Source organism: Macrosteles quadrilineatus, unplaced genomic scaffold, assembly GCF_028750875.1.
Source record: "Macrosteles quadrilineatus isolate MER2022 unplaced genomic scaffold, UCM_ALF_1.0 Scaffold_3__2_contigs__length_128488019, whole genome shotgun sequence".
NCBI lineage: Eukaryota > Metazoa > Arthropoda > Insecta > Hemiptera > Cicadellidae > Macrosteles > Macrosteles quadrilineatus.
This window is the reverse complement of record NW_026542596.1, coordinates 64,058,960-64,086,069: the sequence shown is the minus strand read 5'-3', so window position 1 is coordinate 64,086,069 and position 27,110 is coordinate 64,058,960. Positions and strand designations below refer to the sequence as shown.

General features: G+C 35.7%; 2 protein-coding genes across 2 annotated transcripts in view; one reads left to right on the top strand and one right to left on the bottom strand.

The window, feature by feature from the left end:
• Positions 1 to 116: 116 nt before the first annotated feature.
• On the bottom strand, positions 117 to 13,024 carry LOC128989258 (WD repeat-containing protein 54-like). Its single transcript, XM_054411134.1, has 7 exons — positions 12,962 to 13,024; positions 10,313 to 10,451; positions 9,703 to 9,801; positions 2,905 to 3,091; positions 2,476 to 2,686; positions 1,505 to 1,739; positions 117 to 248 (listed from the first exon to the last, which is right to left on the bottom strand). Exons 2-7 carry the CDS (start codon positions 10,430 to 10,432, stop codon positions 117 to 119), a joined length of 984 nt encoding a protein of 327 aa, XP_054267109.1. The 5' UTR covers positions 10,433 to 10,451; positions 12,962 to 13,024.
• A 1,186-nt stretch (positions 13,025 to 14,210) lies between these two features.
• LOC128991075 (uncharacterized) overlaps positions 14,211 to 27,110 on the top strand; it is a 36,768-nt gene continuing 23,868 nt past the window's right edge. The window contains exons 1-4 of the mRNA XM_054413801.1: positions 14,211 to 14,253; positions 14,860 to 15,048; positions 16,545 to 16,649; positions 24,792 to 25,047. Coding sequence (XP_054269776.1) covers positions 14,212 to 14,253; positions 14,860 to 15,048; positions 16,545 to 16,649; positions 24,792 to 25,047 — 592 coding nt within the window. The 5' untranslated portion in view covers position 14,211. The remainder of the gene's footprint in view (positions 14,254 to 14,859; positions 15,049 to 16,544; positions 16,650 to 24,791; positions 25,048 to 27,110) is intronic.

Sequence of the window (27,110 nt, the reverse complement as noted above, 5' to 3'; positions counted from 1 at the left end):
TCTAACATATGAAGGGAATCATGAGGAAGGAAGGTTGTTATTTAAATAAATTTTAAACCAGTAAAAAATAAATTATTTCAGTGGTTGAACAGAAATGAACATATAGTAGTTAACAATTAACTTTTATAACACTGAACTAGATTGCTATCATAAGATGAGACACAAAACGAGGATCCTTCCTTTGTGAGAAATCTGCCTCCTACAAGAAAGGCATCTTCCACTTGAGTGTAAAACTTCTGCTGCATAATCTAAAACAAATTCAATGAATATATTAGCTGATGGTTACTTTATTGATCCACAGACATACAAAGAGATCTTATTAACAGTTGAGGTAATCTTTAAAGGTTGCCAGGTTCAGGACTAGTGATGTGCGATACGGGTCAATGTATCGATACTGCGTATCGATACGTATCGGAACATGGTGTATCGATACGTGTATCGATTTTTACCCGTATTGGATAAAATATCGTATCGTATTGTTTATTTATAATAAAAAAAAAATTGTAAATATCTCAAATATACAAGCTGCATAGACAAATACAGTACTATGTTACTTACAAGCTTGTAAAGAGGGTTAGTGCTTGTAATCTTACCTCAGAAAAGCCGTTTCCTTCCTGTGTCTTTTTATTTGTATCAAACTCACATACATAACCTCCAAATTCCGGCAAACCCTCAAATTGGAAAACATTTTGTTATTGTTTTCCTAGTTTTTACACAGGGATAATAATTAATTGAACCAAAAAGTACTTATAATGATGGTGGGTATGCCACTTAGCCTACACATTAAATAGTATATTATGGATAATGAGGGTCCCCACTTCCATTAATGGTGGCCCTATAGTTTTGAGGTTATTTGCAAAACATAGCTGAAAATACATGTTTTATCAGTGTTTTTAATGATGGTAGAGTAAAATATCAAATTTCCACTACTACTTTTGAGGGAAGGAAGGTGGGAAGACAAATTTCTAACCTTAAAAATAAGATTTAAATTAATAAATAAACAATACGATATTCGATACGATATTGGCTGGTGTATCCATACGGGCATATCGATACACTCCCACGTATTGATACAAAAATCGATATTTTGCGGTCCTTGTATCGATATCTGTATTGATACGTATCGATACGCACATCACTATTCAGGATTCAAAGTTACAAATTATTTGTTTTGAGCAATAATTGCTAATGCTAATTTTAATTAACGTAACAATCTATGTTCTCATAATACAATTAAGTTTATGGTTAGGTAATAATATGGTTGGATAGCTTAGTGGTTAAACTCCTCTAACAATCTAAAGTTCGCTGGTTCAAACCCGGACGCAGCTTTTCCTGTTCATTGGGCTTTAAATAAATGATCCTGACTGAACCAGCTGATCTTAGTCAGTAACAAAGCTACACAATACAAGTATCTGACAACATTCATCCTTCACTCATATTTTGGTTAAAATTCACACCTATGTGGCGTCCTCATCTCAAATAATTGATAGTTTTTTCAACATACCGGTTGATCTCCTCCTTTAATCTCCCAGATTCGGATGAAGGAATCCTCGGACACGGAGAGAGCTAGATTCGCATCGGTAGCAACGTCGATTGCTGTGAGCCAGCGAGCGTGGGCCGCCACCTCACACATCAATACAGGCTTGTGTGTTGGAGACACACTGAACAATCTGAGGTGGCCTGAACCATACCCAGCCAACAACAACTGCTGGTGTAGCCGCAAACTGGTACAGGCTGATCTGCAATCAGGAATATAGCAGTTATTACAGTTGCTTAGGTTGCTGATGGTTTAGAGGTTACAGCACATAGAAAGGGATATTTTTTTCTGAAGGGCCAATGTTACAATCACGTTCAGAGCGTTACAACGTGTTCAGAGGAAAATTGGATTTGGTTGGATTTGTTCAACACTAGACAAAGGGTTGGACTACTAAGATGAATAAATAGAGTACAGACTTACTAACTGGACACCCGGTAAAACAATAGTCTTTCTGTGTAAAATGGCCACCAATGAGGGAGCGATCCCAAAACGTTGTGTTTTGTATTTTACTATTGTGATGTAAAATATCAGCAATTACCTTTAACCAATATCACAAATTATTCAAAGTTAAAACTATTAACCCTTCACGGACGGGTGACGGATATATCCGCCTAAGTCTTGGCGATAAAGGACGGCTGGCGGATGTATCCGCTTTTGGTTTTAGATGCTGGGGACGGGAAGCGGATATATCCGCCTTCTCTTCAGACAGACTGGCAGGTGCTTGAGCGAAACCGGATGTTTCGCGGTACCAAGGCCCCACTTTCCTGCTCTCTCCAGTATGAAGTGTTCCATTGTGTTTATTTTATGTATACTTGTATAACAAAACACAAATAAGGTAAATTAATTTTTATTTTTGCCTATAATTTTTTCCTGTTCTATGATTTTTGCCGTCTGGGAAGGATTAATGCATTTACATAATGGTGATAAGTTTGACCAACCCGTAGTCAGGCAGGCTGTAAGACTTTAGAAGCTCCTCGCCAGTGAGGTTCCACAAGACGACAGCTCCCCCCTCGTCAGCTGATGCCAACAAGTCACTGGACGCTGCCAGGTCTGTGATGGCCTCTACGTGCTCTTGCTTGCGATCCACAAATACAACCTCCCAGTCCTCCCCCAGCACACCAAACACTCTCACACTCCCTGTAGCATTTCCTGGGACATGATAACTGTTAGCACCTCAAATCTCCTGATTTCGGGTATGTTTTGTTGATTGAGAAAAATCGCCAATTCAACAGCAGAAATTGATGGCCAAGAAAGAGGAGTAATTGCAAAAGCTGTGTTGCTTGAAATAAGATTTTCATCTTTAACTGCAATGAAATATATTGGAAATAATTTTTATAAATATAAAGTTGTCAATTGAAATAGTTTACCAACACAGAGGAATTCATCTGCGATGATAGCTAGTCCTCGAGCAAATGTTTCACCCGAGTTTGGGACGGAGGCGTCTTCACACGGGTGTGAGAATCTGCACTCGAGACCACTTGGGTCAAATATTTGTAGTCCCTGAGTGGACGTGATGGCTAGCACAGTCTCACCTCCCAGCATGCACCACATCACCTGCAATGTCAACACTTAAATGTGAGAGGTATTCAAACTAAACGCAGCGACAATTACCTTACTAGAGCAGATTTACCTCTCGGTTAGTTAAGATGGTCAACTGCACTTTGTTTTGTCAGAATACACATCATTGTGTCCATGGCCACTTAAATTACATTAATTTTGGGGTTAGTTTATTTTCAACCAAATAGTCAAATGTCAACTTATAAGTCGTTTTTTAGTAAGCTTGATTCATTGAATTTGAGTAATGAACAATTAATTATTTTAGGGGACTTTAACCTTCATATATATGGTGAAAACTTTGATTTGTCTACTGGTAATGAAATTTGTAAGCAACTTATGTTTTTTTGTAATTTACATAATATAGTTTTAAAAAACAATATTCTAAACTGTGATAATAGGACTCTTGATTTAGTGTTAAGTAATATTGATAGTATGGGTGTTAAGGAAGAATATCCTGTAGTAAAAAAAGACAAGTATCACCCTCCATTAGGTATTGATTTTGAACTATTGATTGAAAAAAAAACTAATTTTAGTTGTAATAATCAAGGGGGAAAAATTTACAATTTCAAGAATGTGGATTATTTGAAGCTTTACACTGCTGTAAAGAATATTAAGTGGGATTCTGTATATAGTTGTTCGGATGTAGATTTAGCAGTTGATAATTTTTATAGTAGTTTATATTCAGCCCTAGATTCAAATGTCCCATTGCGTAAGAACATTAAACGAAAATATCCTATTTGGTATTCTCCTGTTACGATTAAATTAATTAAAGACAAAGAAAAGGCGAGAAGGAAATTAAAGAAATATAAAGACCAGTGTTTTACAGAGGAATATAAGGAATTACGTTGTCAGTCCAAACGTAATATCAAAACAGATTACTTAAAATATTTGAACGACATTGAAAATACTATTAAGGTAAATCCTAATTCATTTTGGAGTATTATTAAGGGGCCAAGATCGAGTGATAATCGTGTGGCTGCGATGACTCTGGACGGGGAGGAGGTGGAGGGGAGTGTTGCGATAACGGAGGCATTTGCTACTTACTTCCAATCTGTTTACGTTCCCACACATCTTGATAATGAGGAGTTGTATCGCCAGGCGGTCTGCTCACCTGTCCATGCACACTCTGGTTGTCTCGCATTTGGTGATGTCACTGAGGAGGAGTTATTGTTGGCATTAAAAAAACTTAAACCCAAACGCTCTGTAGGCCCTGATGGTGTCCCTTCTTTTATATTCAAAGGTTGTGCTGAACTGTTAGTTAAGCCTCTTCTAAAGATTTTCAATTTGTCTTTAGGTGCGTCGTATTTTCCTAATCTTTGGAAAACTACAAAAGTTGTCCCTATTCACAAGAAGGGGAAAAAGAGTGATATAAAAAACTACAGACCGGTTGCTATTTTGTCCACACCAGCGAAGCTGTTCGAAGCCGTGTTGTATGACAGGGTTTTCAATCATGTGAAGTTCTGGATTACGCCTCTCCAACATGGTTTTTATCCTCGGAGGTCTATCAATACTAATCTGATGAATTTTTCTGATTTTTGTATTTCCTCTTTGGACAAAGGAGGTCAGGTTGATGTCATTTATACTGATTTTGAAAAAGCGTTTGACAAAGTTAACCATCTATCACTATTGTCAAAACTGAATTATCTTGGTATCACCTGCAATGGTTTGCGTTTTTTTTCGACCTACTTACATAACAGAAAACAGTTTGTTTTTTTTCAGGGAAGTTCATCTTCTGAATTTGTTGTATCTTCAGGGGTTCCCCAGGGTTCGAACCTTGGCCCTTTATTGTTCACAATCTTCATTAATGACATCGTTAACAGTGTGTTGAATAGTAAAGTCCTTCTTTATGCTGATGATCTAAAGATCTTTAGAGAAATAAACGACGTTAGTGATTGTCTTCTATTGCAACAAGACCTGGATAGACTAGTGGCTTGGAGTGATGTAGGTTTAAAATTCCATTCAGATAAATGTTTTGTTGTCAGTTACACCAGACGCACTCACAACGCTGTTAACTTCCAATATTCCATGAATGGTAATTTACTGGGTAGTCGAAGTAGTGTCACAGATCTTGGTGTTACAATTGATAGCAAGTTGTGTTTTTCTAATCATGTAATTGAGTCTTGTAGATCAGCGTATCGAATTCTTGGCTTCATATTCAGATCAGGAAGTTTTATAACCAACATTTACAGTCTCAAACTTTTATATTGCACCCTGGTACGGCCTAAACTTGAGTTTGGAGCAACTGTGTGGTATCCTCATCAAACATATCTTGTCGACATGATTGAGCAAATACAAATCAAATTCCTTAGATATTTATTCTTCAAGAAGTTTGGATACTTCACATTTGATGTATCTTACCATACTCTTTTAAACTTGTTTGAAATGGTCAGTCTAAAGCAACGTCGTGATATGGGGATGCTTATCTTTCTACACAAACTACTCAATGATAAGGTTGATGACAGCGAGCTCTTATCTCGTTTAACGTTCCTTGTTCGCCGACCCTCGTCCAGAGCCCGCGCGTTGTTCAGTCCGTCCTTCTCACGGACTTGCCTAGGGGCTCAATCACCTATCAACACGATGATGAGACTATATAATTTAATATCAGACAACGTTGATATTTTTAACTCGAGCCTAGCCTCTTATAAAAAATCTTTAATCTCACATAATGGTTAATGTTATTAATTTCTCTCACCTTCATCAGTTATCTTGTGTCTCATGTTTTGTTTCTTATCTTATTTATTTATCTTATTTATTTGCGTAATTCTTAGTCACTCTTATTTATTGTTACTTATTGCTACTATTATTTATTGTTGTTGTTATTTAATAATTAATATTTATTATTCTTAGTCTATGAACGATTTACTTTATTCAATTTTATGAACTCATAGCATGTTCTCAATTTTTGTACAAACTAGAATAGTGCTGCAATGTTAATGGAATTTGTATTCTGTTTTGTAGCATGCAAAATAAAATAAAATAAATAAAAAATAAATAAAATAAATAAATAAAATCCAACCTGCTTTTCTAGCGTTGTTTAGTACAGACGTTTTTACTAAGTTTTCTTTATTTTGTAGTAGTTACTTCATTGTTCTTGATTTTTTGATTAATTTTGTACACACATTTCTTCTTCTTCTACTACCAAACTAAAAACGTAAGGAGAAAGAATTTCATGAGTTTTTGAGTGAAAAAAACCTGCCTGCTTTGAATCACGGGTGGGAACATGTTTGCCTCTTTTAACCATGCATGTGCTTGTCCACATGGGCCTCTTAGCCCTGTACAATGTATGCCATACTCCCTACATGTTACGTATTGTCCCTAATAATAAATGTCAAGCAACTAAGATTAGAAATAAATCGTTGGAAGGCATAAAGCAAACCTCAGCTGAAGATCATAAATTTCAAAAAAGTGAGGAATGTAACAGTAAAGTAGATCAATCAAATGATCAAACTTGTGGCGAATGCGGAAAACTCTTTAAAAGCAAAAAAGGATTATCTCTCCATATTTCAAAGAGCCACCACAATAAACATCGTGATATAATTCTAAACAAGTATTGTCCAGAAAGCTCAAAAACACAGTCTCCAGACAAATTGGATGATAAAACAAACAATATGTCAAGCAAAGTAAATAGCGAAAGTGATCGCATAAACAAGGATCTCGATTCTTGGTTAACAGTCTTCAATGAAGAACAAACACACTTTGAGTTATTCTCTGAAAATTTTGATAAGTTTTCCAAGTTTTTATCTCACGCTTTACACAATCTTCCTGGGCCTAAACATCCTTCTTACAGGTTTTATAAATTAAGGAAAAAGAAACAAGACTATCCTCAAAATAGTAATTATAAGAAATCATCCAACCCAGAAAGGAAAACTAAAAACGAAAGGAAAAAGAGAAAAGAAAAGTATGAATATGATCTGATCCAATTTTAATACTATAATAGGCGTAGGAAAGCTGTGAGAAGGATAATCGGAGACGGTAATAAAGGATGTGAAATTGATCTAAAAACATTACACGAAGGTTTTACCACACGTTTCTCCAATCCAAATGAAAATATGAAAATGTCATATAACAATGTGGAAGACACAATAGTGAAAGACTTAGATTCGCATTATAATCAAAAAATTACTGTAGAAGAAGTCGTGAGAGCAATAAATGCAATAAAAATTGACACTTCTCCGGGACCTGACAATATATTAATGAGAATTGTAAAACTTAAGAAAGTAGCAAAGATCCTCTGTTCAATTTATAACACAATACACCTTACAAACCAGATACCTTCATCATTTCAAAGAGCACGAACTATTTTAATTGATAAAGGTGGAGACAAAAAAGAGGTTAATAACTGGAGACCAATCACAATATGTTCTGTTTTAAGGAGGATATTAGAAAAAATATTGGACAAAAGACTAAAAGAATATATCAAATTTAACCAGTTTCAAGGAGGTTTTTCTAATACCCCTGGTTCCCATCTTAATACAAGTATTCTAAATGAGGTATTGAGATCAGCAAAATCAAAGAAAACCGACTGCTGTATTATGTTTCTGGATATTGAGAAAGCGTACGACAATATCGGCCATAACCACTTATCCTCAGTCTTGCAGGAGCTACCTATTCCTAGGAAACTGATTGAAATAATAATTAAACTCCAAATAGGCAATGTTACAAAAGTTGAAACTCATAGAGGGAAAACAAAGGACATCAAAATACAAAGGGGTGTAATGCAGGGATCTCCATTGTCACCCACTTTGTATAACCTATGTATTGACCATATCCTCTCTGAAATGTCACAACATGCCGTAAGTGAGGAGCTAGGGTATAAGCTATGCAAGGACATGCCTTCTCTAAGTATTCTAGGATTCGCTGACGATACCATTTTAATTGGTAAGAATAGAGAAAGTGCTCTCGTATTATTCGATTCGATTTGTGACTTCTTCAGAGAAATTGGATTAACTATAAATATATCAAAAACTAAAATTATTAACATTGAAAAAGGTAGATTACAAGAGGAAAACTTCCAAATATGTTCAAAAGAAATAAAATCTATAACATTTAATGAAAAAATTAAATACTTAGGAGTAAATTTTTCTGAAAGCATAGTATTTGACTCTGAAAAAACAATTAGTTCATTGATAAACAAAATTGAAAAATTAACATGTTCTCCTTTTTTAAGGTCTGAACAAAAAATGTATGTATTGAATCATAATATTTGGCCATCTTTAATATATCCTTTTCAAACCGCACCAATTAAGAAAATTACAATGAAATTCTTTGACGATGTTGATAAAGTGATAAGATCAACAACAAAGGAAATCTTAGATCTTCCAAATGATATGCCAAATTCTATGTTTTATACAAGTACTAAAAACAAAGGGATTGGGTTATGTAAATCAATGTGGGAATCATCAATCCAACATATAAACATATGTCGCGTATTAAAACAAACGGGAAACCCCTACTTACTTAATATTCGTCAATTTGACGAAGAAATTAGGTTTTGTCTGGAAAAATTTAATTTAAGTATTGAATTTATTGAATCAAAACCCAAGATACTGCGAGAAACCTTACGAGACTTAGAGTATCAAAATTGGTGTAAACTTCCATACAAAGGGAATGGGGTGGTTCTTTTCAAAGAATGTAACAAGATCAATAAAAATTTGGCTAGAGGTTGTGGCCTCACAGAAGCTGAGTTCAAACAATACTTGAAAATGGTCGGAGACGTTATTCCTCTTAGAAGTCTTCATGGGAGATCCAGGGACGGGAACCAGTGCAGGCATTGTCCTGTATCTGAGAAATTTACTCTTGAAACTCTTGCCCACGTCCTTGGAAAGTGCCCATTTAGTAGTCTTCTACGAAATACCCGCCACCATACCATCAGAAAAATCATAGCTGATCAATTCAGAAAGAAAAATTACGAGGTCTATGAAGAGGTCACGGCTATAGAAGAAGAGGGCTCTGTGAGGCGGAGTGACATCATTGTTATAGACAAGGAGAAAGATTTCGGTCTCATTATAGACCCAACAGTTCGTCTTGAGACAAATGAAAATCAGCCACAGGAAGTCCATGAAGAAAAAGTAAATATTTACAAGAAAACTATCCCATATTATTCAGAGAAATATAAAATATCAAAATTCGAAGTATATGGACTACTCATTGGATCAAGAGGAACAATTCCTCAACAAGTGGAGAAATTTTGGAAGAAATTCAAGTTGGAAAATCAAGTGCTATATTTAATATCTTTAACAGCCATAAAATTTTCTATTAATATTATAAGAAACCACCTATATAACAACTATCATAATTAGATTTAATCAAACTTGCAAAATTTAACGTAATATTATTCTTTGTTCTACAGCAGACTACAATGTGTAGTAAGATTTCAATTTTTAAAATAAATTTGAATTTATACAAAGGGAGTGGTCAGCTGGTACAGTACAAGGATGAACTGTACTGATATAGTTAAATTGATGGAATTGGGACGTAAGATTTTGCTGACTTAGTTTCACAGTCTGTTAAATTCACCGACTCATCAATGAAATTGCACTTATTCTTATCAACATCTCTAAGGAATATACTATTTAAATGAGTTACATAATTCAAAGTATTTTGCCAACCTGTGTGACCATGGCGCTCTGTCGTTGTGCCGTGTCTGTGCATGGGATGTACTTGGCACTGAGCTCCTCTTCCCCCACCCCTACCATGTTGATGAAACCCTGTAGATTGAATAAACATATTAGGAGTGTACGTGCTGTGAACCTCTATCGTGGCTTTACCCTGCAAATTATTTTCTCTTGTATTGATGTTGGTGGAAAAGGTCCATATTGGTGAGTGAGAAAAGAATGGTGAATGGTAACCAAGTAAACTATCTCATTGGAGATGCATTTCAAAGCATGTGTGGATTAAAATTGTAATGAAATTCATAATGGAAAAAAATGTCTTAGTATTTAAAATACAAATATTGTTATCTGGTTAAACGATGGCTTAATCCAGTAGCTTTATCACCTGTATTAAGAACTTGAAGACAGTTTTGTTAAGCTATTAGGAAAATAAAACACTGCTCAAAATTTGTGAGCTCTTTTGTCCCTCTACAAAAACAGATTTTTTAAAATTTTGGGCTTCTAAAGATTGCGCCCGGATTACAGCCTAGTCAGCTCATATGCAAAGTGAGGCCTTGGGTGTAATTGTGCAGAATCAGCTGATGTGAGATATAGGGCAGTCTTTCACCTGGTGAACTACAGCGATGGACTCGGCAGTGGCTCCCCTTCGTAAACAGCTGACTGCTAGGTTGTTGGGGATTGCCGAAGCAGAGGTTAGCAGCTGAAGAGTCTTTTCCTTCTTGTACATGCTGATATGCAGATGCTGCCTACAAAAAAAATCAGGTTTTAACTGAGATGTTTTAGTGCTCGCCTTCAAATCTCGAGGTGTTGCTGGTTCGGTACTGAGAATAATTGGATTCTGATCACTGTGGCCATTTGTCATTGGGGCTTTTAGTGTTTTTTTATGGGGCAGCAGTGGTGTAGTCTAGCAGCATTGTTTGTGAACAGCGTTCCCACTCTAATTTTATGAAAATCCTATTTTATTGAAAAGGGGACCCAGGTTTGTTTTCTAAGATGATGGAGAGTGCTCCCGCACTTAAAATATTTACGACTACACCACTAAATTGATAGAGAGTAACAAGACTATACAGAAAATATACTGCTTGATTATTACAAAGGTTAAAAATATAATGGTGTTGAATTGATTAAGGTATAGGTACACAATTAAAACTCATCCTTCTTAACTTCAAAATTATTGCACTTTACTCAAATAGTTTTCTAACAATGTACTCTCTAATTGGTATAAGAGGCATGAGTGGAATATCAATCATCAAGTCCCTATAACCTATAATCAACTTCCTGAAGGCATTTATTGATCACTAGCAGAGTACCCCTCCTTCGTACGGGGTTGGCATATAAGTATAAAATGCTTATTGCAGTTATGCTCAAACTTTGCGTTTGTAATGAGGTAGGACACAGTTATATAACATTTGCTTCTTCAAATTTACAGCATTCTATAGTATTACACATCTACCATAGCCATAATGTTCTACCACTTCACCTAAACAATAGGACAATAGAAAAAATAAATCACAAAAAATTCTCAAACTATCACAAATTATTCATGAAGTTAACAACATAAACATAACTGTAAACAATCCTTCTTTGACAGTTAGTTCTCATTGCCTATCACAGTTTTTTGTTGCTGCTTGGTTCTAAAAATTAGCTGTTTTCATATATGCAAAAAAATATAGTGCTGCACCCTGTTGGTATGTCTTATAAATTTTTAATGCTTTTGCATATCATAGAACAAACTTTTTTGGTTGAAACAGCTACGACTGAATTCTTTAATTCCCTTTAAATATGAATACTCATAAGGTTAACATTGGGAACTACAGAGCACCTGGGGCGGAGCCCGAAAGGATTTTAAAGATAAGAATATGCCTATATGTTAATCGGGAATGTGAGCGATCATCATGCCAAATTTCAGCCCAATACATCCAGTAGTTGCGTGATTGAACTTCAAACAAACAAACAAACACACAAAATTTCACATTTATAATATTAGTAAGATAGCCATCCTCTGAGGTCACAACTAACTGCAAACTGCAATGGGCAAAAATCCAACTTTAGATTAAACGCCTGAAATTCTAGGTGCCCCAGTTTACCCCCTTCTTGATAATTTATGAAATAAAGCCGGGTTTACACGATGCCAGTTGGCGAGACAATTGTCAGGAGACAACTGACTGGCTTGGAATTACTGGCTTCGTGTAAACACTTCAGGCCAATTGGCAAGCCAATTGGCCCGCCAACTGTCCCGAAATTCAGTTGTCTCCGGGAGTAGACTGAGGACAATGAGCTGGGCCCAGCGAGGCCCCCACCCCTCAAAAACCCAGTTGTCGTGACAATTGGCGCCGTGTAAACGGTGTAGAGGCCAATAGCACTGTCTTGTCTTTTAGCAGTAGTACCCTGGTTCACTGTAAAATGCCTGGGCAAGTGTTGGCCACGTGTGAACAGGTTCTCGTTCAACTTGCCTGGCCTACGACAATTCCAAAACCACGTGATGCCAATTGGCAAAGACAATTGTCTCGCCAACTGGCATCGTGTAAACCCGGCTTAACTGTGAAAAATGTTGTGCTTTCTCCTCATAACTTTGAATGAATACTTTAATCAGCTGTTAATGCTATATTTAGTTACATCTGCATAGATTTCTATTTAAGAATAGTTCTGTATCTTTCATCCTCATAAGGGAATCTAAAGGCAGATGCACCATACGCCATGCACCGAGCAGTGGTTCACCAAATCGCGTAGTGTTGATATGCGTTTTTCATACAAAAAGAAAAAAAAACAGTTTTTTTTAAATTTCAACCTCTATTTTTTACATTGTTTGAAATTCATAAATTTATTGGAAGTAGCTTTTTTCCAATCAAGAATTTATATTGTTCTATTGTATAACATCAGCCATGTAATTTCCTCGTTCACAAAATAATGCAAAGCGGTTTGGTTTACCAGCAGTGAATAGTGGAATAAAATCAATACTGTATTATGATTTACCAATTAATAGAATGGGTTTTCTTGAAATTTAAGAAAACACCTATTAATTGAAGAACTAATGAAGAGAGGCCAACATGAAGTTTGAGAAATTTAAAAAGTAATGATAAACACTACAAAATAGACTAAAATTGCAACACAAATACAGTAGCTAATGCAAATAAGTAAATATCAGTTATTAGAACCCTTCTTGCTATAATCTCATAAACCGAATCAAATCGAGTAAATATAAAACCTCATGAAATCAAACGAGTTTCATAGTTGAGAGCATTGAAAGAGTACATACCTTCCTTATACAGGGAAGATTTGTTATGCTAAATTGCTACAGTAAAATTCCAGGTGTTTATAGTTTAATGGCCAACATGTTACCATGGAGACAGTGGGTGGGCTAGGTGTAGTAGCAGGCTGGCCAACTGCAGCTTAAAAGGAGAAGAAAAGCCAATGAAGATAATACACATAAAAATAATGAATATGCAAATAGTACATTAAGCTAACTTATAGCTACATGTTTTACTTTATGAATAACCTATCTTTATCGTTTTAAAATTAATTAACATTCTTATTGTAACAGTCATGTTAGTATTATGAAATGGAAAATCCAGTGTTGGGGAAGCTACTTTTAAAATGTAGCTAGCTACAACTACTGCTACATTTCCAAAAAAGTAGCTTAGCTACAGCTACAGCTACAGTTCCGCAAAAGTAGTTAGCTACAACTACAGCTACAATTTTAGCTACTTTTCCAAAGACGTTACTTTTTATTCCACGCACATTGGGTAAATGGAAAATTAATTGCAACTAGCCTACATTTTTACTGAACAAACATAAAAAAATGTCAGTATTGTATCTAACATTAATTGGAAAACAAATTATTCCTAGATTGTATTTAATTTTTTGGCATTATAAACCTAACATTACAACAACAGAACCAAATAGTTCGGTGTCCCATCATATTTAGTACTTATTTATAGTACTTATTAAACACTACAAAATAGACTAAAATTGCAACGCAAATAAGTAAATATCAGTTATTAGAACCCTTCTTGCTATAATCTCATAAACCGAATCAAATCGAGTAAATATAAAACCTCATGAAATCAAACGAGTTTCATAGTTGAGAGCATTGAAAGAGTACTACATTGAAAATGGAAAATCATATAATATGTTGTTTATCCTTATTGTTTTGTTTTTATATTTTCATTTCTACCCGGAGTTATTCCGTACCCCCACATCCTCATTAAAAAAATTGAGCTAAAAAAGGCCCTAATAAAAAGTTTGATGGACACCTTCCCCATGCCTGTGGATAAATCAATTCTTAAAGTTACTCAGCTGTAATTTTGTAAATAATTTATGATTGTTTATGAAAATACTTATTGGATAACGCGTCAAATAAATTTTGATCTACAAAACTATATTTGTTTAACAAATACTTCTAGTTTAAAAACACATTTCCATGAGATGCAATTTATTAAAATTAGTGCTCTTACGAAAGTCTAATCAAAACTGTGTAAAAATTTTGTTACTCATAACCTGAAAATAATGTATCCAGCGAAACAAAGCAACATGAACCGACATATCCGGGTAAGTTATCTTGTATCTATCTTAACTTATATTGTGCCTTTGGACAAGAACAAGACTGATTTTGAATTCAAGATTTGAAATCTATAATAATTAAAATTAAGGTGTGTACATCAGCTTGCAAAATATTGTCTTACATTAAACCATAGACTATAGCCTGTGTGATGGAAGATGTCTCCAGGATGACAAAATTATGAGTATATGTTTAGTCTATATATGAATATGGTACAAGCGATCTGTTATCGAACATCTAAACTTTATTAAGTAGGCTATAGTAACTTTAAATGTTTAAGATATCTCAGGGACACTAATCATCTTTGAAGGTCGTAATGGACCCAAATAAGCCATTCAATCCAGCCATTCACTGTTCAAATTTGATTTGTTTAAATAATTCCAAAGCTACCCTTAGAATATTGACTTTAACACATTCCACATATAAATAAGAAGTCTCCTCATAGAAAATATTTAAGATTACGGAGCCATTGATTATTATTTTAATCGCCATGCACGATGTATGTCTCTTGTAAAGAGTGCATAACTTTTGCGTAGGATGTATTTCAAACCGTGTAACCTTTTTTTCAATTTGCACAGAATCTAAATGTGTTACAGAGGAGGCGCCGGACAGGTCGACTGTGCGGGAGGACGCGGTTCCGAGCCCTCGGGAGAATGGTGATGAACCACAGACCGTGGCTGACAGAGAGACCAAACGTGGGCAAGGGTGTGGACGAGGACATCAAGAAGAATGTGCTGCGGATAGACGTCATGACCAAGGAGAAGTATCAGAGCCTCAGCATCCAGGTAACGATCCGGAATTCTATTAGAATACGAACAACATATCAAGGATGTCGATAATTATACTAAGAGGAATGTTTTAGGCTAGATGGAAAAGATAAGTACAAGAGTCTCAGAATTCAGGTATTTTCCAGCAAAAACTGTAACTGGTACAGGTTATTTGCTACCGGAAGAGCCAAATACAATAGGATAGGGACAAGGAACTAACCAGGAATATTTTTTAGATAGACATGACAACCAATTAAGAAAAGTAGCAGATTATAGCTATCAGTTACGTAAACCAGGACGTACGCTGTACATCAGAAGAGGCGATTGTGATTTAATCTTATACTTCAGGGAAAGAAATGTGGTCCACTTTATGTTAATAATGTGCACCACATATAAGGGACCGCAATTAAGACAAATTTTTATAAAAATCTGATTGATGAATAATGTTTGTGGGACTGGTGAATGATTTTACTCAACAACTTACAGTTCATTTTCTAATAGGGACCTCTGAATCCTGGCAAAATATCAGAGAAAATAACGAAAGTGAATCTATTATAACATGAGGGACCAAAAGGTCAAGGATTAAAATGCCCCCGCCGCAGCAAACCTGCAGACTAAGCGAATTTCCATTTGACTGATTGGATTTACACTGAAATGTCTACTTAAAAATATAACATTTATTCTTGATTTAAATAGAATTAGTTTAACAAGTACTTAGGTTTGCTGCATCTGGGAGGGTAAAACTGTTTTTTTTTTTTTGTAAAATGTGAATAGTTAGTAAGAAATAAAAACATTTTCCAAATTTGATCAAAATATGTTCACAAACAAGCAAACTACAACAGTTTACTTATTCTCCATAAGAATAACATGGAAATTTTAAATTTACAATTTTTTTGGAATTTTCTCCGTAACCATTAGGCGCATAATAACGCTTCAATATACTAAATTATTTGTTTTTTTAAGCTCTACAAAATGGTTTGGTAAGAAATTGCTAAATTTTATGTTTTTTGGGTCAAAAATGGGAAAAACCTATTTTTACCCCATAAAACCCCCCGTAAACCCCCGTTCCCATGGTCCGATCATGCTGGATCGCGAACTCGTTCGAATAAACGTACGTTTACACGTTTGTACCAAATTTCATCAAAATCGGATCATTTTTGCTCGAGTTATCGTGCTGACGGACACATATATATATATATATATATAAATATATAAATACATATATATATATATATATATATATATATGAATTTGAACGGATGGTGTTTTTGGCCTCTAGGGACCTCAAAACGAAAAAAAAAATCGGTCCCGCGTCCAGGTCTTACCATGAGTACTACGGTAATAGCTTATTCCCTATATGGGAAATTCGCTAAAAGAGGCTTAAATATTAAAGGGCTAGAAGATTCTTTGGAGGTTCAAGCATTCAAACCTATAAAATTGTATTACAATACTCATTTATGCTGGTATTTATTTAATCTGGTAAAGTTACACATGATTGTTTTAATTTGTAACAGAACAAGTCACTTTTACGGAAGGACCAACGACTTCGTACTGAGGAGGAAATCGACGATCTCCACAAGGTTATAGGGAATTTGAAATGTTTTCGACGATACCCCGAGGTAAGTAATACAATTGTCTTATGAACAAATTTGTTAAAATGTTTATCCATTTGAAATTCTATACAATTGAAATCCATCGACTGTGATGTATTTTATAGAGTGATTGTATTGTTCTAGAATATTAGTTGTCTGAGGTAGGCTTAAATTATTGACACTTTATATTTTCAAATGACCATGACTACTTTTAAATGACCTCATGTCGTATGGGCGGACAGAATTAAATTCTTGTTTGTAGAATTAAAGCTTGCGAATGTTGCTATTTTTTATAGCCACCCAATCTCAAATTGTTTCGAAGAAAAGTAGATGGCTGTTTACTTTACTTGCTTAACACTCAGAATATTAACAAGGTATAGTCAATGATACAAGTCATTCAACCAAAGGAAAAACACTAGAACCTTTTCATGACTGTCTTGAGGATATAGGAAAAATGAAATGAAATGAAAAAAAAAAATGAAATGAAAAACGTTTACTTATCCCAAGAATATAAACTAAAACAGAGAGTAGCTATACAACTTAACAGTACGATATTTCTAAAATAAAATAAAATTTGCCTTACTTATGGGATAGGCCTACATGGGCAGGTGCCTGTGCGTAGGGGCCTGGCTGTTATCAGTCTAAGCAAATTGAGGGCACACACTAAAATTGGGAAGGTTTTTAAGCCTTGTTAATTTAACTTGATCGTATAGTGGATAAGAGAATGTCGGCGACGACAACCAAAGCCAATGCAATCTAAGACAGGAGACATTGTGAGGGCGAGGGGGTCGAAGGGTCAAGGATTGTTTAGTCAGGGTCAAGTAAGGTTAGGTCTGATCAAAGTTTCGGCCTCTTCATTGGTAGTGCAGTAAAACAAGCATCTGTTTTTTTAATTTCTGTATTGAGGGTAAACTAAAAATGTGTTGAATATTATATTTTTGAATTAGATTTCGATATAGAATCTGAACAACATAAAAACAGTTGGTAGTTAGAACTGACTTATGTAGCTGAGGGACAGATATTCCAACATTATGTGAATATCTTGTGTAGTGTTGATGTGTGACTGCTGTAAGAATCGTGTTTGAGTTTTTGAATGTGTGACTAAGAAGAAACTGAATGAAAATATGTCTGACTGTTAATACTCCCGTCTTACGGAATAGTGCATCAGTGGAGTACCTTTTATTTTTTCTAAAAGCTACTTTCAAAATTGATCTTTGGACCACATTCAAGGGTTCCAAGGTGGTGTGATAGCATGCTCCCCAGCAGATAATACCAAATGAAATCAAGGATTGTACATAAGCGAAATAAGCTCTCTCTACGTCCTCCTCGTCCAAAATGACACTCAGTTGATGAAAAGCATATATGTATTTACGAATCCTTTTCTTTAAGAAATCTACATGCTCTGACCACCTCATTCGGTAGTCAAAATAAACACCTAAATATTTGTAATAATCTACTTTTTCAATGTATTCACAATTACAAAGATATACTGTTATGGTCGCCGCAACAATGAATCTTCAAATTGTCTAGACTATAATCAGTGCTTGTACTGAGTGATATCAGAAGAAATTTAGTCTTGTTCACATTAAGTGAGAGCACATTTTGATCTAGCCATTTTTTTAGAAGTGAGAGATCACGGAGAGCTATAAAAAGTAAAGAGCAAAGTATATTTTTGTGTTTTAAAATTATTTAAAATTGCATCAAAGTTCATTCTTTAAGGCCGTCGGCCAGTGCCGGTTCCAAGGAAGGGGGGGGGGGCTACAGGGGCAAAAGCCTCCCCATTGGACCTTGTAAAATTAAATTTAACCATACAATTCGTCATAAAAACCTAACAGACTTTTTAGACACAATTTTAGATCTAAGAAATTACTTATAAAGTCACCAAACAGCCTTAAAAATACAAAATGTTTGGGGAAGAACCCCCCTCCTTTTTAGGGATGTGGAATACCCCGGCAGCCCCTTCCTTGACAAGGTCCTAGAACCGCCACTGTTTCTGGCCTGCAGTAATTTAAACATGAAGACATCCAAATATCCCCTTGTCCACAGTTCAGCCTCCTAGCCCTCCTAAACACTTCCCTTCCACCTACACTGCTCTGCTTCTACGAGCATGTATCAGCTATAGAACATGTGTTAAACAATCTCAACTAGTCTTCAGTCTACTCACCTGCTTCCCAAGAAAGTCTACTAACAATGTATCACTCTAGGGTGTTGGCTGGCAACGTATGTTTACCTCTCTACCAGTCACCACTGCTCTCCATTCGAAATAAATAGATAGGTTAATACACCTGTCGGTATTGAATGTGACAGAATAGTTTCCAAAAAAAACCTTTGAGACTTATGTCAATAGGCCAGTAAAAATAGGTTTTTGAACAGAAATAATTCTCGGAAAGCTGGAAATAGTTTTAATCCTTTTGTTTTATATAGAAGTAAAAGGATTTGATGTTTGTCCCATTTTTCCAGGTGAGCTTCTGCCCTGGGACCACAAAAACCTTGAAATTTAGGGTTATTTTTTTAGTTTTTACTAAAACGTTAAAAAACCGTCCAGCCTACAGAAAAACACATAATAAAGGAATTGTAGAGCATAAAATTCTGCATCCATTGAGTATATGGTGATGAATATCGAACCAATATTAAGCTATTTACAGTAATTTAAATAAAGTTATTATATTAGGAAATTATTGAAAATTGCATATTTAAAATTTATATTTCTTCTAGAAAATGGATTCCAAGTACATTATTATTTACAAAGTAATTAATACGAATAACAAATACCCTCGCCGCAGCAAACCTGCAGACTAAGTGATTTTCCATTTACCTGGCTGGATTTATACTAAAATATTCCCTAAAAATTGTCAGATTTTTTCTTGTTTAATTAACATTAATTTTAGTGACTACTTAGGTTTACTGCTACAGGGAAGGTATTGAGATGTGAGTGAAAATTTAAAAACGTACGTTTTCAGAAAAAGCACTTTGCAAATTTTTTCCCACTTTTTTCAAAGCTTTTATTATTTTTTTTATTTCATTAACATTTGAAGTTTCATAAAATGTCCATGGTAACGCAATATCTTTGGTAGTTTTCTTTTTAAAGAGCATCTTTAGTAGAAAAACACAAAATCCTGTCACGACCATAACGGACGTTTAAATGAATATTTAAAATAGTTAATATTATTTTTATAACTATGTTTTGCTATAAACTAGTTTACTTTTATGACCATTATACAATAAAAAGGTCACTGAGCTTTTGGTATATTTGGTCTTTCTAGAAAAAAATAAAACAAACTCAAAAAATAGAAAAAAGCCAATAAAATCTTTTTAAGTTTGTATTACTCCGAAAAAACTTACCTGAGACCCGAAAAATCGTTATGTTTGTATAGAGGTGTGCTTCTTTTGTGTATAAAACATTTAAATATGACGATATTTTAATTTTTGAAATTTTTATGATAGAAATCATAAACGTGATGGTCAGGGACAAGCGGTACGGTCGTGAATTGTCTGGAATAATCTAAATCTTTCCAAACAATCCTTCAATTATACTGTTAGTTATAATAAAACTATGTGTTTCAATTGAACTAAACTGTTCAATTTACAATTATACTAAAGTTATTGTCACGACCAAACACACTATAATCCATAAGGCTGGATTGGTCGTGAAAAAAACCGCGATGGTCGTGAAACTTTGGTCGTGAAATTACGTGTTATTTGGCTCTGTTCTGGCGGTAGCCCTGCACCTCATGTTCGAGGATACAAAGTGGACTTCTAGGTTAATCTAGCAATTGAAATATCTTATAAACAAAAATTAACACCATGTCTACTTCATCGAATGGCTACGTACGGTCATGGACACACCAAAATTACAAAAAACACAATCTTTCCTTTATTAATCTTGTAATTCCTCCTTTCAACTCAAAACGACCGGCACTACAATCCTGACGTACACCACGAACTAGTCTCTAAAACCAACTGACTCCATCGACGCCAGGCTTGCCACTGTCGTGCTCCAAAGTTGAAAATTTTTCCCAAATGGTCGTGACGCCAAATCGAGGGACAGACTTATTTTGTCATGGTAGTCAGTCTGCAATGACAATAAAATTATAATATGCTCCTTTTTTGTAAGTTTAATAACCATTGATGACATAAAAATATGGCTTTATATATTTCGGCATGAATAATTAGTCTAAAAACAGCGTGAAAGTTGTAAAATGTACCCTAGGGACACGTCATGGTCGTGAATTTCGAGACTTTAAAAATACGAAAAAAATACCTAGAACCTATTTAAAACCAAATAAATGTGTGTAACATGTTGCCCCCGTCCCAAAAAATATTAAAACACATAATAATAAACTACAAATCCAGTATCTACGAAGTAAAAGGCCAGGGACATAAAAACGTACGTTTTTAAATTTTCACTCATGTGTTTTTCATTTCAATGTCGATAGCTTACTATTAAATAAACAAAGTTTTCAAATTTGGTTTAAATACATCCATAAACATGCAAACTCCAACAGTTTATTTATTCTCCATAAGAATAACATGGGAAATTAAATTTTAAGTTTTTTTTATTTATCCCTGTAACCGTTGGGCATACAACAACGCTTCAATATACTAATAAATGGTTTATTTGTTTAAGCTGTACAAAATAGTTGGGAGAGAAATTATGAAATTTTGTGATTTTGGGTTCGAAAATGGGAAAATCAAATTTTACCCCCCATAAGCCCCCGCTCCCATAGTACGATTATGATGAGTCGTGAACTCATTAGAATAAATATAGGTTTACACGTTTGTACCAAATTTCATCAAAATCGGATCATTGAACATTGGATATTTAACATTTATATTACTTCTGAAAAATGGATTCCAAGTACATTATTATTTACAAAGTAATTAATACGAATTACAAAAAAACTGATCAATTTTTGTTGTCTCTTTTGTCGTGAATCATGAATTGCAGATCTAACTTCCTCCTCCTCTGTGCGTGCTCATAGCTTATTTTTGGTTTTTCTTCCCCTGGTGGGTTGGTGCAAGAAACGCCTTTAGAGTGTTGTATATTTGACTCTGTACTTCCTTCAAGTGCAACCACTTTTACAACCTTTTGCACACTTACATAAGATAGTGTTAAGAGGATCTGGTAATGCAGCTTCAACATTTGTTGGTTTTGGAAGTATCTCATGCTTAGATAGCCCCAATCCAGGCCCCAATTAGTAGGCTTTACCTTCCACGTGGTTGAATTGAGTCTTCATTGGTTTCTTCATAGGGTTCCGCCGAAGGGTAAATACATTGCAGCCAGTGTCAAGTTTGATGAAACAATGTTCCTCACCTTGCCATAAGAACACTTTCTTACAAATGAAGGAAATAAACACAATCTCATAACCATGAATACTCAAAGATTGAAGCAAGAAAACTGTCAAGCAAGCTGCCGAGGATGCAGATACTACTATCGTCATGCAAGCCATCTAACTAGTTCAGCAGTCAGAACGTGTTATAATCGTGGGGGAAGATATTGACCATATTGACCTCCGTGTGCTCTTAACTGAATTTGTTCCCGAATCAGCCACTATATACCTATATGCCTCTTCACCCCTTGAAACCCGGGGAAAGGGAAGTCCAGCAATACGTTTTATTCCCAAGTGAAATTAAAATATTATTCGACCTTTAAAAGCAATATCCTGTTTCTACGTGCATTTGGTGGCTGAAATTGCTTACTGATTGGGGCTGGAAGTCATCTAAGCATGGGATACTTCCAAATCCCAAAAAATGTTGAAGCTGCACCACCAGATCTTCTTAACAATATCTCATGTAAGTGTGCAAAAGGGTGTAAAAGTGGTTGCACTTATCGGAAGAACAGAGTCAAATGTACGATGCATGTTTTTTAAAGTTCTCTGTTCCAGAGCTGTGATTGGCATTTTGCAGAGCTTAAACAAATAAATAATTTAATTGTATATTGAAACGTTATTGTATGCCCAACGGTTACGGGGATAATTTAAAAAATTGTAAATTTAAATTCCCATGTTATTCCTATGGAGAATAAATAAACTTTTGAAGTTTGCTTGTTTATAGAAATATTTAAACAACATTTGGAAATTTTGTTTTTTTTAATACTAAGCTATCTACATTGCAATAAAAAAACACATCTCAATATCTTCCCTGTAGCAGCAAACCTAAGGACTCCAAGCTATTGGACCAAGCTAGTTAGTAAATTGGACCAAGCTATTGGAATCACTTTGAATAAGCAGAAGTCTGAGTTCTGCAAGAAGACTGTGACATTTTTGGGGTTTGTGCTGTCTAAGGAAGGAATCAAGCCTGATCCAAGCAAGGTACAAGCAGTTGTGGACTTACCAGCCCCAAGTAGTGCTAATGAAGTCCAGAGATTCATGGGCATGATCACTTTTCTGGCTAAATTTATTCCGAACTGCAGTGAGATTTTAGAGCCAATTACGAGCTTGTTAAAGACTAAAAACGATTTCTTTTGGGGACCAACTCAGGAAAAAGCTTTTGTCACAGTAAAACAGATTTTATCATCAGAGCCATGTTTAACTGTTTATGATCCGGAAAAGCCCTCGATTCTTTCTTGTGATGCTTAAAAAAAAGGTCTTGGAGCGGTTTTACTACAAGTTGAAGGAGAAAAAAAGAAACCTGTGGCATATATATCTCGGACTCTAACGCCTGCTGAAGAAAACTACAGTAACATTGAGAGAGAAGCGCTTGCGTTCACATGGGCAAGTGACCGTTTAAAATGTTTCCTGATGGGTAAAATGTACACAATTGAGAGCGACCACAAACCGCTTGTCTCAATTTTCAAAAGACAAAATTTGGATGAGCTCTCACCGAGGCTACAGCGATTCCGAATGCGTATGATGAGATACGATTATCGCATGACCTGGACCCCAAGAAAAGACCTTGCCGTAGCAGATCTGCTATCGAGAAGTCCTATTCCGGCTAATGAAGATGGTGAATTGCCTTCGTCCATGAAATCAGTATGATTAGTATAAACACTACAGACGAAAATGTGACAAAAGTACTTCACTCACAAATGAGGGATCCAATATGTGCACAACTCAAGTTAAAAATTCTAGACGAATGGCCTGTAAAATCAAGTTTACCTAATGAGATTCAAGAGTACTTTAACGTGAAAGAAGAGTTAAGTTGTATTGATGGGTTATTGCTTCGAGGAACTCGGATGGTAATACCTCAGGAACTACGAGCGGAGATGCTCGAGAGGCTTCACAGTGGACACTTGGGAATCACAAAAACCAGGAAAAGTGCTTTGGGAACCATGTGGTGGCCTGGAATTTCTCAAGAAATAGAAAGAAAAATAAAATCGTGTCCAGTGTGTATTCAGAACTCAACTAATCACAGTGAACCATTGATTCCAGAACTTATGTTTGGAGGGAAAATAAGAGACAATCTTCCATCTACTTTGGTTGGAAATCCTGTGGAAAATAAAGACTTTTTTGAGAGGGAGAATAAGTACCAGTCGAAGTATAAGATGCAATTTGATAAACGACATGGAGCGAGTGGTTTAAGTGAATTAGAAGTTGGAAGCATGGTATGGATCACAGATCTACGTAGACATGGTAAAGTAGTCAGGAAATTGAACGAACCACGTTCCTACCTTGTGGACACTGACAAGAGAACCATTCAACGAAACCGGAAGTTCTTAGTTCCTGCACCATACTACGGAGAAGATTGTATTCTTTCAAACTGTTCATCTACGGTCCTTAATTGTCCATCTAACTCACGTGATCGTCCAGACGCTAGCACAGTTACCCGTTACGGAAGGTCCATCAAGATACCGAGGCGGTACCGAGCTTCATGAAGATGTAGACATCTTGAGGCGGGATGTTGTATTAAGTCTGTTCTTTTAGTCATATGATTTATTTGTGTTTAAATATCTTTTGTTGACAGATGATTTTTGTAAACATGTTTTTGTAAACATTGGTTTAGTTTGGAAATAGAGTTCGTTGAAACAAGATGTGTGTTTAATATTCTTAAATTAGAAATAGAACACAATGAGTAAACCTTAACTAACAAGGCTGCTTGAAACGGGCACGGTCAGCCTGGGCCCAGAGGCGCAAGAGGTTTTAGGTTTGTTGGGGTGCAATTAATTATCTCTTAGGCCCATAGCACGACACTAGCGAAGTTTGAGTCTTCTTAATCTTAACCTTTTTCCAGAATGTCCGCAGGGAGTTGGTTGCATCGACGTATTTTGAGTACTACGGTGGCAGCCGAGTGATTGTGAGGCAGGACCACGACGCCACGTTTCTGGGGTTCGTCCTGCGTGGGGAACTGGAGGTGACAACTGCCAGGGTGGACCCGGTGTTCGGCAACGTAGTGACCGAGGTGACGGGCCAACTGGGCCCTGGAGCAGTGTTTGGCGAGGTGTCTCTACTGCACAACGTACCTAGGACTAACACAGTCACCAGTGTCAGTCAGTATACGTTGCCAATATAGTAGCTATAAAAGTAATTCAAGTACCTTAGTGTTGGATTTATGAAATGTGAAGTCCAACTTGACTATGGAGAGAATTGGACATCACATTTCCATGTGGATGATGAAGTTGTATAGATGTAGCCTACCCTGTTAAATTAGCTTCAGACAGAAAATGTACAGCTGCCAAGGCTTCTGTTGCATACTCTGAATTGTTATGAAAGCCAAACGACTAATGCATATTTTATGTCACACCAATTATCAAAATACCCAGGAATTGAAAACTAAGAAGAAGAATAAAATAATTATGATGTAAACACACTCAGGGAGCTCAGTCAACTATGTTAGATTTCAGTGAAAAATTGGCTGCAGCTGTTTCATATCTAGGATGTCTACCTACTAATGTAGTTAACCTTTTCTACAGATCTGCATTCACCAATAATTTTGAACATGGATTGTGTTTGAAAGAGGAACCAGTTGAGTCTTATTCACTATAAATTCTCAGCCAAGCCAATCCAAGTAGACAAGAACATGCAATAAGCACATCAGCTGATCGTATCGTATTGAAATAAAGGAAACAGGGCTGCCAACTTATGGACTTGTTTTGTGCCCAAAGAGTTAGGCCTACTCTGGGTTGTGTTAAAAACACTATATATCATGTTTCCAAATTGTAACTGAATATTTTAGAATACCAAATTCCCCGACTGGTTATAGAACTTGCCTATATTTACGGACAGCCAAAACTATTATAGTTAATTTACTACCTTAATATTATTCAGTATTATAATTTCTGACTACATTTACAATACAAACTTTCGAGACATTTCTTAGTTAAAGATGAAATCAGATGTATTCGTATCACTGGCAAATTGACAAAAACAGTACTGTGTAAAACAAAGCTTGTCGTCAGAGCAAAGCCCACTAGAAAAAAAGGGCCATATTCTGCAGGATCCATAGCTCCACTTATTGTTGAGCTCGAGCTGCGGCTTTTTTTCTTGGGCGGCCTTGGTCAATGGTGAATGGTCAGTGCAAGTAAGTGCAAGTGCAAAGTGCAAAGTGCAAGACAGTGCAAGAGCAGCTCGATGGCCGCGACGAGAGTGTGCCTGGCGGCGCGTTGTAGAACTACAACCTCACAGTTCTGACAAACTCCGCCAGATGTCGAAGTCTACTATCTATTAACTGATATGATTTCGTGAACAGAATGATTGATAAATTTAGGTTAAATATGATTTAAATTTATAACCGATTCAGCATATAGTATCATAAATATATGTTTCAATACTCTTCAGTAAGGTTTAGTTTACTAAAACTATTTATAAGTAGTTCATTGGCAATTAAAGAGAAGGTACTCGCAGTCGGAAGCATGTTTGAGATTGTATATATCCATAAAACAACACTAATATAATCACTGGATGGATAATACCCCATCGTATACCTTTCTTAACTACGTATCGTGAAAAATCGCGCTACATAGAATTTTTGAAGCCTTCTTAAGGCTGTAAGTAACTTGACCTTGCATGCAGCGGTTCTCCTCTGTTTTTTTTTTCTCACTGGATGACAGACAAGTTAGTTAGTACAATTGTCTGCCGCTTGTTGCCGCGCTCCGCTGTGTCTGGCTAGTGGCTGGCTGTCTGCTCAGCTCATTGCTCCTCCAGTCGTTTCCGTTTGTTTACTTTTTGAGTTGAGGTTAATATAGACAAGAGTTATTTATTTACTTAGCCGGAGTTTTTTTTATTCTTAATATTTTTCTTCCGATTAGGGTATTGTTTATGATCCATGTTAAGATGTTCTTCTTTTAAGAGGCCAAAGTATAAGGCAAGGCTGTAATTTTTAAAGGTTAAAATTTTAGGCTATGGTTTAGTTTAGAATTTCTTCCTTCAAAAATATGGGGTTTTCAAATCAGTCCCTCTATTAGTGCTTATGAATGTTGGAACCTTGGTAGGTTCTGGTAGGGGCTGTTAATTTTGTGCAGACTTAACTTAGTTAGAGTGTAACTCAGTAACTTACCGGTTGGGCATTACAGTGTGCTGGTGTCTATGTAGGTGAGTGTTTTAACATCTTCTG